General features: G+C 44.8%; 1 protein-coding gene across 2 annotated transcripts; it reads right to left on the reverse strand.

The window, feature by feature from the left end:
- Window positions 1-5,989: 5,989 nt before the first annotated feature.
- On the reverse strand, window positions 5,990-18,396 carry PTGES3 (prostaglandin E synthase 3). 2 transcript variants are annotated; one of them, XM_073318992.2, is made up of 8 exons: window positions 18,095-18,365; window positions 10,268-10,381; window positions 10,031-10,100; window positions 9,201-9,299; window positions 8,813-8,902; window positions 7,868-7,930; window positions 7,518-7,542; window positions 5,990-6,922 (listed from the first exon to the last, which is right to left on the reverse strand). In XM_073318992.2, the coding sequence occupies exons 1-8, from the start codon at window positions 18,340-18,342 to the stop codon at window positions 6,903-6,905; spliced, it is 729 nt and encodes a 242-aa protein (XP_073175093.1). In that variant the 5' UTR covers window positions 18,343-18,365; the 3' UTR covers window positions 5,990-6,902. The 2 variants fall into 2 exon arrangements, with proteins under 2 accessions (XP_073175093.1, XP_073175094.1); XM_073318993.2 differs by lacking the exon at window positions 7,868-7,930 and having other exon boundaries at window positions 18,095-18,396.
- Window positions 18,397-18,736: the final 340 nt, after the last annotated feature.

Here is an 18,736-nt window from a genome sequence, read left to right on the forward strand (position 1 = left end):
TTCTAGTTTTTAATTGATACAGTTGTGCAAAATTACAGATTTTAAACATTTTTAAATTTTTTTGATTGATTCTAAAGTTTAATGACTGTACAGTAGATGTTGAGAATCAAAAAGTGCAAGCTTTATAACTGTTCAAACATAAATTGTTAACATCACATGTCAAAATATACAAAGTAGATCTCCTTTAAATCAACAGCTGAAGTTCTCAAGTAGCGTTTTTCTTACGTTGCCTCTCTGTAAATTCCAACGATCACCAACAGAAATATTTCTTTTGCTGGCCTGCGGGCATGCAGCGAAACCAACATTTACCCATAAAAATCCAATTCTCCCAAGCCTAATTTTGCATGAACATCAAGGGCTTTACAGTAAAACAAAACATCCATGAGATCCTTAACTCTGACCCTTGGGCATGAAATACAGACACCAGAGCAGCTCTGGAAAAAAAATCTACTTGCCCGAGATGATTATTCTGGAGGGATGATTAGTTTTTCCTGATCCTTCTTTGTGGTAAGCTAGAAGGAATAAATCTTCTGCCCAGACTGGTAATTTTCACGGGAGTTTTACAAGGTTGATCATTAAAAGATTTTATTTATTTATTAAACTCCTCTGGCTGCAGCTTGATTTCCTTTGCCTGCCTATTGTTTAGCCTTGCCCTGAAATGTAGCCACTTTGACAAATGGACCGGAAGGTAATGCTGATGTCACAGGAGCTTGCGTATTGTGCCTCTTTGTCCTTGGTTGAAGTGTTGCTTTGTAACTCGGCCAATCCTTACGCCTCCTCTAACAACAGTCCAGTAAGCGAAATTCCTCCTGAGCTAGCCCGGCCCCATTGCACAAAGCTATCCATAGACCCTGCTAAAGTGCAGACCTAAAATTAGAACTACTGGCCAGCATTTCTGAAACAGGGATGCTTCTTCCATGCCATAGTCCCAGGTACGCTCACTGCGCCACCCGCATTCTCACCGCACGCTTGGAGCAGAGATCAAAAGGGACAGGCACAAATTGGGGACAGGGCTGACCCTTGGCTGGAAGGTGAGCTGTCTTTTTATAGGGGATAAGCATGACGCATGAAGGGCCTGAGCCGTAACACACTGAAGTCAATGGAAAGAATCCCCATCAAGGCCAGTGAGCCCCCACTCCAAGCAATTGACAGTTTGACTAGTCAGATTAGCATGAGTAATAGCCCCCAACTTGCTAAAAGTTATTCTGCACTTTTTATTCTCATTCTAGACTTAGCAGACTAAGCCTTGGCCGTGTTGCAGTTTATGTATCCCTAGGTAGACGAACTGCAGTATCCTTTTTGTCTTGTTCCTCACGTTTACAGTATTGCATGTGGTTTTTTCAAGCTACAGAGAGGGCGGGGACACCCCCCATAGAAGGGATTTATAAAAGGACTTTGGATATGCCCAGAGCCTGACCACCACTGTTTTACATCTACGCCCTCACGGAAAGAATTACAGTGCGCACACACTCACAGGGACTCTCACTCAAGCTGATATGGACTGAAAACAGCAATTAATAGAATCTAAGATGAGCCCTGCCTGTTACCATTACATAGGGGGGAAAGCCAGGAGAGGTATAACCTGTCTATGACCTATACATACCTGTCATCCCCTTTACTGGCCCCATAGCTCTGAGTTTAACTGGCCCAAGAGGAAGCAGCCCCTTGATAGGACTTCGGGGACACATTTTTGGAAAGCAGTAAAAATCATCTCTGCCTGTTGGCACTCTGGTGCTTTCGTTCCCTCCCTCAACCATAAGCTCCTCAGGGTACAGGCAAACACCACTCCTCTTGGTTTGCGTTACACTCTCTTCACAGCCCAGTATCTGCACACCACAGAACAGACGCTTAAGCGTTATCCCATGTAGCCACAGCTCGACCCGCTGGGACTCCCCGTAAACCAAGGCAAATCAGTACAGAGTTAAGTTCATGGGGGCCATCAGACTCCACAAAAGCCTTTCTATGGTAATGCAGGTTCCAGCTGTTAGGGGACCAAGTGCTGCAGCTCAAAACATACCCTGTCCCCCCAGCAAGCAGCTGCCTCGGTCTGGGTCACATGGCAGCACGTACAGATGTAGGTCAGCACGACGAGCGTCAGCGTCTACCCCAAAGCGTCCCCATTTGGATGGAGCGGCTCGAATGCCGGTGTTAGTTCTGTTGTCTCTGGATTGGTGGACGGATCCCCTCCAAGTCTGCCTAGGGGATCCCCTTTGTTTCCTTGATGCCAACCCTCACTCTAGTCAGATGCATCCTCACTGGGCTGGGGAGATCATATGCGGTCCCTGCAGGCCAAGGATCCCTGGTCGTCTCAAGGCTCATGTAAATATCAGGGAGCTAAGAGCAGTATGTTTAGCCTGCTCAGCCTTCCTCCTCCACATAGTAGGGAAAATGTATTAATTTGAACAGACAACTCTGCTGCTGCCGCCTTTTACAGAAACTCGCTGGGAGGAGCACAATTGACCCAGCTTTGCCTGGAGGCAATTCGCCTCTGAGACTTTCATAGAAACAACTCGATTCACCTCTGAGCTGCTTAGCTTCCAGGGAAACAAAACACATTAGCGGGTCTGCTGAGTGGGTCCTTCTCTGATCACCAAGAGTGATTGTTATGCCCAGATGTGGCTAAATCCATCTTCCGGCTCTAGGGGACGCCCCAAGTGGATGAGAGCAGGACGCCCTCTGTGCGCTCTTGTAGACAGCGAACAAGAGAGTTGACAGGTTTCAGAGTAGCAGCCGTGTTAGTCTGTATTCACAAAAAGAAAAGGAGGACTTGTGGCACATTAGAAACTAACAAATTTATTTGAGCATAAGCTTTTGTGAGTGGAGGTCCTTGCTGGAGGGGCCCCAGGGTGTCCAGAATGGCCACTGGTATGGGCCTGAGACCCATCCTTGCCTGGACCACTGTCCCTTAGAATAAGGCCGGGGGTGGGGGTGAGGGGAGACGTTCCCCATTCTAGAAGGGATACGGATGGTATCACATCCAAAGTCTGAAGAAGAAACTGAATGTTTCTGACAGAGAGGCAGAACCAGTTAGGACTGATGAGGGATAGCCAAGCCCGGGGATGTTATCGGAGGCTTGCCTCTCGATTGCACGGGGTTCTGCGGAAGCTTGGGAGGTAATGGCACTGCAGGGTCTAGACGCAGCGAGGTAGGAGCTGTATGTATCAGTCCCAGCCGTCCACCTTTTTGTATTGCCAGCAACACTGGTACCAACAGGCTAAGCAGGTCCCTTGCAGCTGCATCTGCTTCTGGGGCGGTTGGGGACAGCACTGTCAATTGCTCTGCAGCGATCTTCCAGGGGACAGCCTGGATGGACCTGGCCCAGCTTCTGGAGGCAGCAATCCTCTCTCCCTAGGCAACGGGAGTCTCAGCGTCTCTGTCTCTTCTTGGCTTCGGTACAAACACACTCAATCGACGCACCAAACTTGAGAAAGGCCTCTCTTTTCTCTGGCACTGGTGAACGGGAACAAGAGGCTACAGGCAGGCTCCGGTGGGGCACTCTGTACCGAAGCTGATGTATTTGGGGTGCTTTTCCCGTGACATGACTCAAAATGGAGCCTCCATAAGCAGCACTTGAGCCTCCCCATTGTCTTCCTGTGAGCAGGGCTTGAATCCTTTACAAACGTGACATTTGTCACTAAACCGGGGTTCTCCCACACATAACTAGGGTGGGAGTGGGCTGCTGGCCAGCACAGGCTTAGCACAAATCCATCAGGGCTTAAATCCCAGTGAGGCATCGTTCCAGTACGGAGAGAAAAATTGGTCAAAAGTCCTAAAATGAAACCCTAGCACTAAGAACTACATAAGGCTAAACGACAACTAATTAACTAACTTCTAACAACGGGATACATACACAGAGCGACAAGTGCTTCCCTCACAAGTCTGGAATCGCTCTGACAATCACTGGCGATAAGAAGGAACTGAAGAGGGTTGCGGGGGGCACACATCTGCAGTGGAATGGATGTGTGCAAGGACTCACAGAACATTCACCTTCTCTGCATCAGCTGCCTCTCTCATGTTCCCATGCGTTTTCCATTTCTAGATAGCCCAGTTCTTTTCCACGTGTTTATATTCAATGCAGGGGTTTAGGCAATTGCCCTCAAAGGGCAGCGACTCTATTGAAGCAGGTAATTTGGACCTAAATTAGATATAGGAGCTGGACAACTGCCAGCTATTAATAACAATATTTAGGACCCCTTTAAAAGGGAAGTTGCTTAAGTAGACATCCCCACTGAGCAGAGGGAGACACGGCTTGTGACTACAACAGCATATAGGGACAGTAACAGAACGACAACAAAAAGTGAACAAGCAGGGTCACATCTTAGTATTAGTTGCATGAAGCCTGATGTATGTTGTGCCAGGAAGAGGCCAGAGGCTCCTGTTCTGCAGAAGGTACCAGGTGAAACCATAAGTGACAACAGTGTCAGGTAACGTTCTTTGATGTACCTATTGGCAGGTAGCAGAGCTGTCATCAGCCCTACCCGCACAGTTCTATTAATGATCTTATTAACAAAGCACCGGAGAATGGTCCACACAGGGCTGGTCCAGCTTTCTTCTGATGGGCACAAGTGACTCCTTTATCAAGGCTTACCAGCCTAGGAAATCTCCTTTCCTTTAAGGGTGAACCTGGCCCACTTCTCTGCAGTGTCTTTGGCAACTCACTGCTCCTCTCCCATCAGATAGTGTCAAGGCTAAGGCCAGCACCAATGGGGCTTAAATTAAGATCAAAAGGCAACAGAGGTGATCAATTTGCATCCATCTTCTCCCTTCTATGGCCTTCACTCTGCAATTCCTGTATTCCTCTAGCAGAGTCACACCAGCAGTTACAGATTGCATCCCCTGCAGATTCAAATGGCCCAGCCCTGCAGTCTGAGGTAGGTGAGCCGCTTACACACCTGCACCTGTGCTTACTGAATTTGTTTCTGGGCTTCTGCACCTGTGGCTCTGAATTGTTAGGCCAGGCCTACACTATAAGCTTACATGAGCACAGCTGTCATGCAGGGCTGTGAAAAGCCCACACCTGCGAGTGATGCACTTCAACTGCCCTAACTCTGTTGCAGGCAGCACTATGTCAAGGGGGGTGGATTAACCACGCTGACAGGAGAAGCTTCACTGAAGCGCTACAGCTGGGCCGCTGCAGTTTAAGTGTAGACGGACCACTGGAAGGAGTCTTGTTTTGAGGAATGGTACAAAGCAGGAGCCTCCTGCTGTAGAGGAGAGAAACTGCTCAAAAGACAAAAGTGCTTTTCTGATTCTAAACTAAAAGACGTGTGGACTTAGCAACACCAGACTGTTCCCTAATTCCCATACCTGGAGCATGAGAAAGGCTAAACATTGGCAGGTTTCGGTCTCTGCATGCAGGGACCAACTCATGGCAAGACTGTTCAGCAGAAGGCGTAATCTTCATGGAGACCCAACTCTAGTCATGGTGAGTTAACTGACTGTTCATAAAGAGATGTACTGAAAGGAGACCAGGCTAGAGTTATGGAACGCACAAATGTGCGTGGCCACAAGGCTAGGGCAGGTAGTATCGTAGGCACTAGAATACGGAAATAATCCTTGAGAGCCTGTTTGCATCAGGAGCAGCACACTTCAGCTGTACCCGTGTGAAGCTTTGCACTTGGGAGTCCAGACATAGAACATCATGAAATCGTGAACCAATGCACCCAGCAGCCTGACAAAGCCCAAGGGCCATTTGGGGGAACTAAAAGTGCCAAAATGCAAAAGCTCAAAGATTTAGGAGGAGGACAAAACATTGTTTTATTTTAGTCAAATCACAACACTTCTTTTTTAAACTGTTGTCAAAGTGTACCTACAATTTTCAATTACAGATTCACTTTTCTGAAGGTTTCCTGGGAACATTACAACTTGCCTCCTTCGAACAGCTGAAATAATCCCACACTAGTAATCCAACTAAAAAAAAAATCCATTCCAGCAAATAGTAAGAATACACGAAGTTACAGTCAACCAGACAGTTCAAAGGACAGCCATGGAGTCTTCAACAGTTTATTAGAAAGAATGTAGACATTTAAAAAAAAAAAAATCCCCTCTGCTCTTAACACAGATTGAGGTTTTTCAGTTTTGTAATAAGCTGGTCAAAATAAACGAAACAGAAACCCAATAGTGTATTAATGTTTTGTCACTTGTTTCCATACCAACAGTGCAAATACAATTTGGTCTAAATGTACAGATTGACAAGCAACAATGTACAGCCAGCCACTTTCACCCCTCTGTACTAAGAGATGTAAAAGCTTGAGGGTCAAACAATACCAAATGTACAGGCTTCACCCATTTAAGTTAGGGGGTCACTAGTTTTAGCTAGGATACATCTGGAACACTAACTAGTGATTAAATACAACAAAGTGAAGCAATTTGTTTTTCCTTTTTATTAAAACATTAGTGGAATACACCTGAAGACACCGCAGAGGTATAGCGTGTTACCAGTTTAATTTTGTAAGCCAATTAAAACATTGTTTCCGTCAGTTGAGTTCCAGGTATAAAAATCTGAAATTTTAAATGATCTGCAGTCCACACCGTGAGGGGGAAAACGCTAATTTACCACTTCCTGTAAATTGAGAATCTTCCCATTGTAATTATGTCTTATGAGGAGGCAAGGAGGCTTTAAGCCCTTTTTATTGCAACTGATTTTGTAGCGATTGCCTACACCTCAATTGTTTTTTGGAAGTCTGGAAAAGTAACTTTCCTGCATAACATTATTGCCTCATGTGGCTTAAGACTGCCCTGAACAATGGTACACACCAACCATCAGTGAAACCATTTAAAACAGATTGAACATGGGTTAAAGGATGCAGTATCTGCCTTTAGAGCGATCAACTCAGGAATTCTTCGGTTATGAAATGTTGTGATGAAGTTCTTTCCCCAAACCCTGAAGACGACAGTTCTCCTTACTCCAGATCTGGCATTTCTGAGGATAAAGGTGGCACGTTAGTGTTTGGGTTTTGTTTTGAACACAGATCACCTACAAACTGTTGCACTAGGGGCTGTACAGACATGATCCCCGCACCAGTCTAAGGAGCATGCAGCAGACTTTTCTAAGAATGCTTCTGCTACTTTGTCCACCGGTGAAAAGACAAGTTAGGTTCTCAAATACGTGAGCAACTTGACAACGAGTCCTCTAACCGCTACATGAAATACAAGAGGTCAGTCAATTAGCATGTACATAGCACCATGTAGGAGATGCAAATTAGTCTCTAGCTTCAACAATTGTTGTTGGGACTGCAGCAATCTGCAAAGTTAAAAAGTGATGCTTGCAACTCTTGGGAAAGTTTATGACTCTATATTCGACAGTCCGTTAGACCACACTGCCTAGATGACAGATGTAAGAGTTAGACCTGTATTGAGTACACACTGCAGGTTAACTAGAACACAGTGACTTGTGTCGACATGCAGCACAAAGCTTAGTGCTGGCAAGCTCTCCACAAGACTGTCCTACTTTGGATGAAACAAAGCTTATGCAAGACTAGTGCTCAGAAAAAAATTTGCACGCTAAAATAACTTACTTTCATCATCACTGTCTGGTGAATCCTGGAGAAAGAAGAAAAAAGTTAGCAAATAAGTCAAGCTGTTCCTGAAGCTGCTCCTTCTGCCCTGACACTAGCTCAGTAAACACCACCACTAAACTGAGGATGTTTAAGACATACTTTTGATCAGATTTACTGTGACAACCTCCAGGAAGGACTCTATACCTCTGGTACACCCTACATGCTTCAAGGCAGAATTACCAAGAACCACAGCTGAAGGTTTGTTCAAGCACAACAGCTGTGGTGGTAAAGCCACTACCATTTGAGGTCATTGCAGAGGACACAAAAGTAGGTTTTCCCAAATCTGATGTTCCCCATAAACTACTTACATCATCTGCTCCATCTACTTCTGGCAAATCTACATCTTCATCTCCACCCATGTTGTTCATCATCTGTTATAAAGGGAACTAGTGTTAAATTAGAGACTTTGCCTCACTGACGTTTTCTTATTCTCTGTAAAACCCAAGGAATACTGCATTCCAAGTCTAAAAACAGTCCCAATTATCACAGAGCCCTGTTCCACTTGGTCAGTCTCCACTGTGCTTTCTGTAAACCCTTCTACACAAGTGCAGTAGTTACTGCATCTTCATTAAGAATATTTCATGGGAAGAGCCCAAGAAAGAATGCAGAGTAGCTCAATTAGTATAAAATTCAAGATTCAAAATATTGTTTTAAAATTTACTGCATCTCAATCTGATGGAAAGTCAAATTAATGCATTAGCTGTCCTCTACCTCTGAAGAGGCATGTTAAGTATAGGTTTGGTCACAAGCACAAATAAATCTGGTAATCTTATCAGAGGCCACAGCCACACAATCTGTTGCACAGCTCAGAACTGGCAGTCTCTGCTCTGGAGAAGACATGCCTTCTATCACCACCTATGTGCACTTGGTCTACTGCTTCTGAGTGCTGTGCAGGCCTCCCTTGGCACTAAGCCTGGTTCTTCAAAGTGCAATTAAGAGATCATCATAAGGAAAGATTAAACATACAGAAGAAGCAGCCAGTGAAGTGTTTTTTTTTTGTTTTTATATATTATGTTTGAAATTGCTACAATTCTAAAATTGATTTGCTTTAGTTGGAACCTGCCAAGTCACCCATTTGGTGCTGGCAACAGCTGGAGTTTAATGTGGAATGAGTGTGCATTGGTACTGATGTCTTAACAGACCAAGTGGCTCCTTGGCCAACTAAAGTGGTCTGATTGCCTAGCCACCAGCTATTGCTTGCAGCCAAAACCCCAAAATGGAACCCAGGCCTTTGGGTTCTCCTCTTCCCTCACCTCCGAGAAGCGATCAAAATTGGACAGGTCTTCATCTGAATCATCTTCCCAGTCTTTCCAGTTGTTGAAATCCACACTGAGCCAGTTGAGCTACACAGGAATACAAACAGTTATCTCCTTGAGGGAGAAATATTTGTTCTAGGGTTGTGTGGGGGTAGAGGAAATAGACAGGAAAAGTCTTCCCTCACATTAGCAAAATGTAGGCAGGTTCTTCAAGAGCTGCCATTTTGTTTGGAGAGGGGCTGAATGACAGTAAATACTTAACCCATTCATCATTTGGCATGACATATGGACTCTCCATAATTTGAGTGGCAGTGACCACTGCTTCCATGAGTATAACCAAAAAACAACCAACCACACTTCAAGCCCCCACAGAATAGAAGTGTACCTTTGCCTTCTCTTTTGTTAACCTTGGCCATGACTGGCCAGATTCTCCTTTTCTTAAACAACACAAGATAGATCTGTCTGTTCTTTTATGCTTGGATTCCTGGAATGAAAGAATTGTCCTATTAACATGGTAGAGTCAGGATATAGGAGCAACTTCAGTAAAATGTATACATCTAGCATTCACCCACCCATTTGAGAGGTCATCACTCAGTTATGCTTGAGAAGATGAATAAAGTATATACAGTAGCTGCCTCCTGTCACATGGCATGAAAACTCTTTACAATGAATGCTTGAATAGATCACCAAAGTCTACTGGAGTGTCTACAGAACATTGCACTGTGATTTACCATGTACTAAAATAATCCCTCCCCCCAATTTTGGGCCCAGGATTCAAACTGAGGACAGGACTGCAAAAAGTCATTATCCATCCGAGACTGAAACCCCACACTCCTGCACAGGAACATTTTACAAGCTAGTAAATATACCTGCTCTAACAGGCGCAATGATGCTGATTGTGTTTGTTTTTGGTCCCTTGAGAAAGATGGACAAGAATAAAGCAAGGAGAGCTAAGAAAGGACGTGCAAGAACAGTGGTGAGAAGCACACAGAAGTGCAATATGTACGTACTCAGGAGCAGACTTTGACATGCCACTCTTCAAGTAGCAGAAAGGACGGACCAGAAATCCCTTTCTCAGACAAAAATTTCTTTAGGTATGCTAAGTTACTAATGGGGCTCATTATCCATAGTATCCAAGTACCTCACATGTTTAGAGTCCCTTTTTCTTGTATAATTATTAAGGGTACAGAGGACAAACGTTCAGAAAATACTTACATTTGGATCAATATAATTAAAAAGATCGATTTCATTTAAATGCTTAAAGTTATCACTTCCGCCAAGACAACTGTAAGAGAAAAGAATTAAGCTAGTTATGTAGCTGGACTGAAAAGTCCCAAAGCAAACATAGTTGAAATAAAATAAAGGTACTAGCTATTTAGTTAGAAAAAGGGTCAGGTCAGCGTTTAGATAGTGAAATTTCTCTTCCACTTGACAATGATTTCAGTTATTTACCTGAATGTAAGTTTGGATTTTTCAAAATTTACATTAACATCTTTACTGTCTTCAACGCAAAATTCAATAAAGACGTAGTCCCTTCGGTCATACCACTTCGCAGAAGCAGGCTGCCTAAAAACAGACCATTTAGTAGAATTAGATCAAAACTGAAAACTTGTGCCATTTAATTAAGTCTCTGTTAAAGAGAAATTATTTCTTAATTTTTTTTAAAGATCTGAGCTTTGGTACGCTCTGTCCTATTCTGCTAGCACATTCAAGGGTGGACATTGCCACTTAATGCACACTTCCCTCTTCCAAACAGCTTTAATAGCATCTGTCTAGTTTTCACTGCAATTAAAGCGACTTTCATCAGCAAGAGAAAGTAGTCTTTGCAGTTATGAGATATATTGTACTAAGCTGCTTATTGCAGTGTGAGTAGCAGCCCAAATGGAGCTTAGGTTGAAAAGTAGATAGAAGCTGGAGAGAGAATAGAAAATTACTCAGTGTTTAATCCCCCAAAAGCATTGCAAAGTGGTAACACTCCTTGAATGCTTAAAAGTTATCACAGCTCATGAAATGCAATGAAGAGATCATACACTTAAGGCAATCAGGCCTCTTGTCTGATAGCAAGAACTCAAAGGTACTGGAATAGCAGAATTTGAGTGGTTCCTATTTAGCCAGACTCAATATATACCTGTTTTGAAGCAAGTTCTCTAGTTAAAAACTCTATGAAATAGAAAAGTAATCAGAAGACTCAAGTTCCTGAAGATGAGCTGGTAAGAAAGAGTAAGCTCAGTTTAATTTGCATTTGAATGCTATTAGAAATGGCCAGCAAGCGCACAGGTTTGTAAACAGGACCTAGACAGACAGTTTTAAGGAGAGTAGTCTTTCAGACTTAGCAATGAGATTTTTTCTGCTATTTAGAAGTGCTGAGATTTATTAGGAGTTAGAAATACACTTCACTTTATTTATAAAACCCTCCCCACAAAAGCTGCTATCCCTCCGCTCCAAACTACCCTATTACAAAAGCAGAGAGTGGGCAGGAGCCATGTAATTACAAGTTAAACTAAGGAAAATACAACAGGGGCATCCATGACAAGTCTCCAGGAACTGTACCATTTTGAGTTGATCATGTCAGATCTCAGCCTAAGTAGGATAAAGACTTGCTCAGTCCTTTATGGAGGCCTCAAAAGAACACACGTGCAACAGTATATGCACTTCACAATTCAGTAGGCGGTAAACCAACTCCCCAGAATAATACAAATCAGATCTTTTGCTTTTTGGATAAGATGTAAAGCTGAAGCTCTGACCACACAAGGTCCATCGAGATCTTGTGTCACTTGTGGTACAAACAGCAGTATCAGTGTCCTGGACAAATTCTGACCTGGGTAATTAGATTCTTACTTCTCATTTCCCTCCATAGCTTCGTTTCCCCTCCTCTAGAGCAATCAATGCTTTTGCTGCAGAATGGAAACCACACCGCATAGGCGGCTGTATTTAGGTGCCCAGGAAGCAAAGCTAGTAAAGGAGACAGCATTCTTTCAGGGTGACAGACTTTATACAAATCAATTTATTAGCTTTGCTGTCAAGGTTTTGAGGTCCTTAAAAGTTCAGTTGCCTAGCCTCTATAGGTCACTTTTAACACCAGCTCTAAACGGATCCCTTGTACGTGTCTAGTGTTGGAGGAACAGACAAGACTTGAAAATTGCCTTATACTGAAGTTCTCACTAGTTGGTCTTATATTAAGCAGGAAGTGGGTAGACTTGATCTCAGGACCTTTAAAAGAACTGAGCGAGTATGATTTAATGGCACTTTTTGGTCAATGGTGTTATAAAAGAGACAGGTTCTGTTTTGCAGCAGGATGTGGTTGTTCCCATCTGAATCCAAGGCCTGAGCCAAGTGTTAGCCATGCCTAAGTCCTAGTTACACTGACAAACAGAACCACACCTTAACTGTAGGGCAGGGTGGGGGGAGAACGGGACTCACTAGGGTCACTAAAGATAACTGCACAAGCAAGCACCTTCCACATGTCTCAGTACCACAGAACAAGAGTGGAAATCCTTTGGCTTCCCTACAACTTGCTAATGCTACAAGCAGGCGCAAGTTGGAGTACCATTTCTACTAGAAGTAGGACAGTGTTAAGTGTCAGTATACTCATCTGACAGGAAGAGCTAACATGCTTCAGTATACCCAGTTGCATACTTCCCAGCAAAACCTGACAGATCAGTACAGCTGACATGCAAGCCAGGCTGGATAACTGAATTTCTGCATTCTGGAGGAAAGACTAGTCACCCCCCTTTGCATAAGCTGCTGTTGCCATGATCACAAGACAGGAAGCATTTTTCACAAAGTGCAATGGACTTTGGGATACCTTCCTCCAGAGACCTGGGAGGTAGGACAGTAGTAACCCATTTATAATGTTAAAGGGCAGATCTCAGATACAGAGAACCGCAATGCTGGAACACAAATACAGTCCTGCTCATGAGTTCAGTAAATCATTCCTATATATCAGAAACTTTTAAAGAAGTGGTCTCAAGGTTTTATTCTTTAATAAATTTTGACTACCTCAATATACTGGCTAACAGTTAATTATTAATACCACAGAAGTCTAGAGCGTTCAGTTGCATCTGAAAGAATGGGTATTTGCAATTTGTATATACAACACATGTAAAGAGCTAAGAATGCGTGGGACATTAGCTTTTTCCTGCCATTACATGGAGGGATTGAGAACAAGGTGCTCTGCAGTCCAACCCTCCCTGTTAAAGAATTGCAATAACCTGCCAAAAAGAGAATCTTAATACAAGGACAAGTTCTCAGACCATTTCAACAGACCACTGCTACACTTTTGAAAGGTAAAGCTTTGAGAAGATTCTGACTCAGACTCTCAGTTGACTGAGTCAAGCATGAAGTATTCTGCAACGTTTGACACAAAACCAATAGCCAAGCACATTTACATGCACCATTACACATTTAGCAAGGGATTTTCTCCATCCATCTTATAATGCAATGTTCAGCAGGTTCTGTAAGTTTATTTTATGAACAGAATTTTCAGGGTTAGTGTCGGATGGTTTTCCCAGCACACTAAAGGCAGTGTTTCGGTGTTTAATTTCATTCTTGCCAGAAAGAGTAAAGAGCTGTTCTGAACATATAGCTCTAGTATGCTTCTGTCCAGTTACTGCAGCAGAGTCTACCTAAAATTATTCAAGCACTACTCTGATTATACTAGGAACCAAGGATAAGAAGCTTGAAGGAAAGAAAATGTTTGTAAAACGGAAACTATTTATTTTATTTTTGTTGAACTTTTAATTTGTGATGTCTTACTTGAGAGGTTAAATCTGAAAACACAGTATAACGTGTCGTTTGAGAGTATTCCAGTAGCACAAGGATTTTATGTTGCTAAGTGAGCAGACTTATTTTAGTGGACATGGTTTTAATCAAAATCTTTTTCAAGTGTCTTACTTATTAAAAAGCACAAAATCTGATTCACAATCACACTGATTTTGAAGCATTAGGCAGAGGAGAGATTAAAGAGGCTAGGACTTTTCAGCCTGGAAAAGAGGAGACTAAGGGGGGATATGATAGAGGTATATAAAATCATGAGTGGTGTGGAGAAAGCAAATAAGGAAAAGTTATTTACTTGTTCCCATAATATAAGAACTAGGGGCCACCAAATGAAATTAATGGGCAGCAGGTTTAAAACAAAAGGAAGTTCTTCTTCACTCAGTGCACAGTCAACCTGTGGAACTCCTTGCCTGAGGAGGTTGCGAAGGCTAGGACTATGACAGGGTTTAAAAGAGAACTGGATAAATTCATGGCGGTTAAGTCCATTAATGGCTATTAGCCAGGATGGGTAAGGAATGGTGTCCCTAGCCTCTGTTTGTCAGAGAGCAGAGACAGATGGCAGGAGAGAGAGCACTTGATCATTACCTGTTAGGTTCACTCCCTCTGGGGCACCTGGCATTGGCCACTGTCAGTAGACAGGATACTGGGCTGGATGGACCTTTGGTCTGACCCAGTATGGCCATTCTTATGTTCTTATATGGTGGTGGTGATGGACAACTCAATAGGGAAAAATGCAAACTTTGGGATAGTATTCTGAGAATTTCAAAGACAGCTTCTAGCCATGCACAAATAGTTGCTACCACAGAAGAGACCCACTTTATTGGCAATTCTTGCACCAGCTCTACGAAGACTGATCTGATAGCAAAGACAACTGACTGGGTTCACAATTATGTTTTCCTATGCTCCACAGGAAAAAAGTGTTTCCATTAAGGTCTGGTTCTATCTTTCTGGGACCGAGCATAACCCAATAATGCCCACGTAGGAATTAAAAAGTTCCCTCTACCACAAACAGTGATCTTCAAATGTGAAAAGATTACCCCTAGAATTAAATGGGGGTTCCGTTCCCAATTCCTTAAGCCATGTGATAGTAGGTGATAGTAGCAAGAGGAAATACACTAGACCTATGTTTAAAGTTTGAATGATCTCGTTTTAGAGTAGCAGCCGTGCCAGACTGTATCTGCAAAAAGAAAAGGCGTACTTGTGGCACCTCAGAGACTCATATAAATTTGTTAGTCTCTAAGGTGCCACAAGTACTCCTTTTCTTATCTCTTTTTAGATTTACATACTCTCTTCTCCCCCCAAAATGGCTTGCTGCAGTCAGGTTAAACTGCTCTGGAAGTCTTGATCTGGATGGCTATCTGCTGGTCAGTGTTTAAAAATTAAGCTAAGGTCGATGGCAACCTTAATTTAGGCCCCCACATGATGTGCCAGGAATCAGAATTTCATAACACAAACAGTAATGCAAGATGCACCAGCACTACGAGCAGAAATTCCAGATGAGGTAGTACTGTGTCTATCTTTTAATTTTCCTGGAAGAAAAGAGACTAAATTTTTTATGGTGCACTTGTGCAGTAAGGTCACTCCACACCTATATAACCATTATGCAGCACTAACCACGACACGTTGCCTGACTAGTAGCGGAGAAACGTGATCTGGATTTTCAAGGGCACCAGTTGCACGCATTATCATGAAAGCCTACCATTTTCCTCTCTTCCCTCAGTGTAACCAAGTCCATCTCACAAGAACCACCACCTTTCATCCAGGAGGGCTGAAAAAGTTCATTTAATATTGCTTCTAGTTGTTCAAGTGGTCACTTGAGCTACAAGGAATGAGGCAGAGTTCTATCACAACTTCTCGTTAAGTCCTAAATGCACTATTAGGATTGTCCAATATTTCAAACAATTTGTACCATGACACTGTCATGTACCCGGAAAGTAAACGGTATCTTTAGCAGAGTTAAAGTAGTGTTCTCTGGCCCGTTACAATAAGTAGCCTTCTCCATACAAGTTATCTGTATTTTACATTCTGGTGCCCTTTGCCACTAGATGAAACACACACAAGGAAACCAGTTTCATTTACTTAAGAATTATGACCACAGTGCATTAGATCAGAGCCAATCACTTCTGTTTGCCATTGTTCTCAAATAATGAAAGACCACCTCAGCCCTACTGGTAAATTGGTGTGCTAAACCTAAGTGACTAGCACATCACACTGTGCTATGTTTCATCTTGCATCTTAATTCCTACTTTACAGTGACCTCTTCACTAGTTTCCATCTGATGAGAATCCTGCCAAATTAGCCATACTTGTCTGATGTAGAACACACTGCATTAATGCAATGTGGAAGTGACAGACTACACAGGAAACCACCTGGAAGTTACAGCTGGTGCAGAATACAGTAATTCCTCAGCTTAGCAAAGTTAATTGCATGGACTATATTAAAATCAATGCTCCAAAGATGGCACTGGTATCCTCCCGCATTTGCAGTTCAAGGGGTTGCTAGTGACTGTGAAGTGCTAAAATAGATTGGGGTCCTAGACACCAAGACAATCTTTCCCCATATACCACCACCATTCAAATCAACCCCAGGTTATCTTGTTCTTTCCCTGGTATTGAATGCCATAGGGGTCTAGGTTTCACTGAAGGGATCTCTACTGTATAATTCTCCCCCAACAAGGCCCGAGTTGGTTCACTTTATTGACATGCTGCAAAGTTGGTTTGGGGAGCAAGAATTTATCTGAGGGTCTGATAGTGGCAAAGAGTATTTTGGTTCATTGATGAGTGTGGGATTCAGTTTTAGGTAATGAAACTAGCTTTTATTACAAGTCATTTTACATGTGTACCCAGAAACAAGGCAATAAGCATCTTTAAAATATATTAAAATAGTTATGAGGATGCCTGTATGTATATTCTAGAGCAGTGGCTCAAACTTTTTTTTTACTGGTGACCCCTTTCACATAGCAAGCCTCTGAGTGCGACCCCACCTTATAAATTAAAAAGACTTGTTTATATATTTAACACCATTAAAAATGCTGGAGGCAAAGCAGGGTTTGGGGTGGAGGTTGACAGCTCGCAACCTCCCCCATGTAATCACCTCGTGACCCCCTGAGGGGTCCCAATCCCCAGTTTGAGAAGCCCCTGTTCTAGAGATTCATCATCTGGTCTGGTACCATGCTGCAGACCTGCAAAACTAAGCAATTCTATACTGGACAAAATACAATTGCCACAACCAGAAGTCAACTTGGGAAGTTTTTGAGTAACACAGTAGTTGGGATCTCAGTTATTTTATGACATGCACACACCTAATATTTTACATTGCTTTGGAATGTAAATGCTTGTACCACTTTACAAATGTTTAGGCTTAACACCCTCCCGAGTCTCCATTTTACAGAGAAACAGAAAGAGAAATAAGGCCATACAGGTGAAGTGGCTTGCTCAAGATCACAAAGCAGGTCAGAAGTCAAGCTGTGAAGAGAATTCAGAGTCCTATCTCCCAATTCCCCTAGACCATTACTAGTTCATGGTCTGCCAGAGTAAGTTTCTTGTTTCAGTTTCTGTCACATTTTGCTGCTTGAGAAACATGGTTTGTAAGAAGATTAACACACTAAAGAACTTAAACAGCCAACAGCAATTAATATAGTGGCTTGCATTCCTTAATCCACAAGAGAAAGCAATGAAACTGCTGTCTTGTGTCCCATTTATACTTAGTTTTGGACTGTATTGAGGGCTGCTGCTCCAGAAATATAACGTAAGTGCCCAATCCCTCAAACAGGGAAGCCGTAAGATAGCTCAGAAGCCGATCGTTCCATGAATTCTTAAAGGGGGGTGGGGGGCAGTTACAGGTTTGAGCGACAACCTCAGGTGCTCCTAGGAGAGACAGGAAACCTGGGAACCCTGACAACACCTCACCTTAATAAAAACAAAGGCTGCTGGTTACATCCAGCCCCTCCGGCTTTACTACTCAGCCCCTGGGCTGTAGGGACCCGCCTCCCACCCCCAAATTACCCTCTCTCACACCCAGACAGGTGATCAAGCCTAAAGGCTGAGCTGCTCAGCCCCCCACCTACCCCACGTGGCCCCCCGACAGCCCTCCCCCAAAAGGAACCCTCCTCCTCCTCCTCCTCCACGTGCCCCCCGACAACCTCCCTCCTCCCCCACGTGGCCCCCCGAAAGCCCTCCCCCAAGCCCTCCAACCGCCCTCCCCCTCTCCCCCCACCTACCCCACGTGGCCCCCCGACAGCCCTCCTCCCACACACACCCCAAAAAGCCCTGCGTCCCCTCCCCCACCTACCCACGTGCCCCCCGAAAGCCCTGCACCTTCCCCCCCACCCCACGTGCCGCCCCCCCCGGAAAGCTGCGCCCCCGACTCCCCATCACCTCCCAAAAGCGCCCCCGCCAGGGCCGCGGCCTTGCGGGGCCCCTCCCCGCTGCGGGGGGAGTAGCTCCCCCGGCCCCGGCCCCACAGGCCGCGCCGCCCCGGCCCTCATCCCCTTCCCCCCCTCACATGGCGGACGGCGGCAGGGTCGGCTCCGGGTCAGGCGGCTCCCCGGCTCGGGGCTCTCTGGCGCGGGCGGGCAGCGGCGAGAGGGACCGGGTCCGACCAGCGTGAGCCAGCAGCGGCGGCGGCTCCTCAGGGCTCGGCCTAGCACCCACAATGCACCGCGCGCTCGGGCAACGGCGGCTGTTCCAGGCGCTGGTGACGCAGCAAAATACCCCGCGCTCCCGCCTCTCGCCGCACTCCCCGCTGCGCATGCGCCGGCGCCCGCTCCCTCAGCGCGCTTTGCGCCCAGGTGGGCCCGACCGGACGCAGAGCGCATGCGCCCCAACCGCCTCGCGGCTCTCGGCCTTCCACGCGCGCGTGCTCGGGGCAGCCTGCTCCGGAGTGCGCACGCGCGTCTCCCACCGTCGCAGCACGCACGCGCCTAGCCTCCCTTTCGAGTCCCCTAATTTGCCCCCGGCCCACGCGCGGCGCATGCGCCGACGGCTCCCGCTGTTGCTACGGTGTGTGGGCACAGCTCCCCGGCCCAGGATTGCCATGGAAACGAGAGTGGAGGCTGCTGGGACATGTAGTTTTCTTGGGCCATGGTGGTGCCCAGAGAAGGGGGGGACCGTGTCTCTAGCAGGGGCAGGTGGGTCTGGGGTCACA

Source organism: Lepidochelys kempii, chromosome 20 (genome assembly GCF_965140285.1).
Source record: "Lepidochelys kempii isolate rLepKem1 chromosome 20, rLepKem1.hap1, whole genome shotgun sequence".
Classification (NCBI taxonomy): Eukaryota; Metazoa; Chordata; order Testudines; family Cheloniidae; genus Lepidochelys; species Lepidochelys kempii.

Bases quoted from the DNA above. Each gene is read 5' to 3' on its own strand.
- PTGES3 (XM_073318992.2), bottom strand. From the start codon at position 18,342: ATGCGCAGCGGGGAGTGCGGCGAGAGGCGGGAGCGCGGGGTATTTTGC. The intron at 9,300-10,030 runs GTAAGTATTTTC...CTTTCATTCCAG, and splicing joins TTAATTATATTGATCCAAAT to GAATCCAAGCATAAAAGAAC. The intron at 7,931-8,812 runs GTGAGGGAAGAG...CCTTTATAACAG, and splicing joins ATTTTGATCGCTTCTCGGAG to ATGATGAACAACATGGGTGG.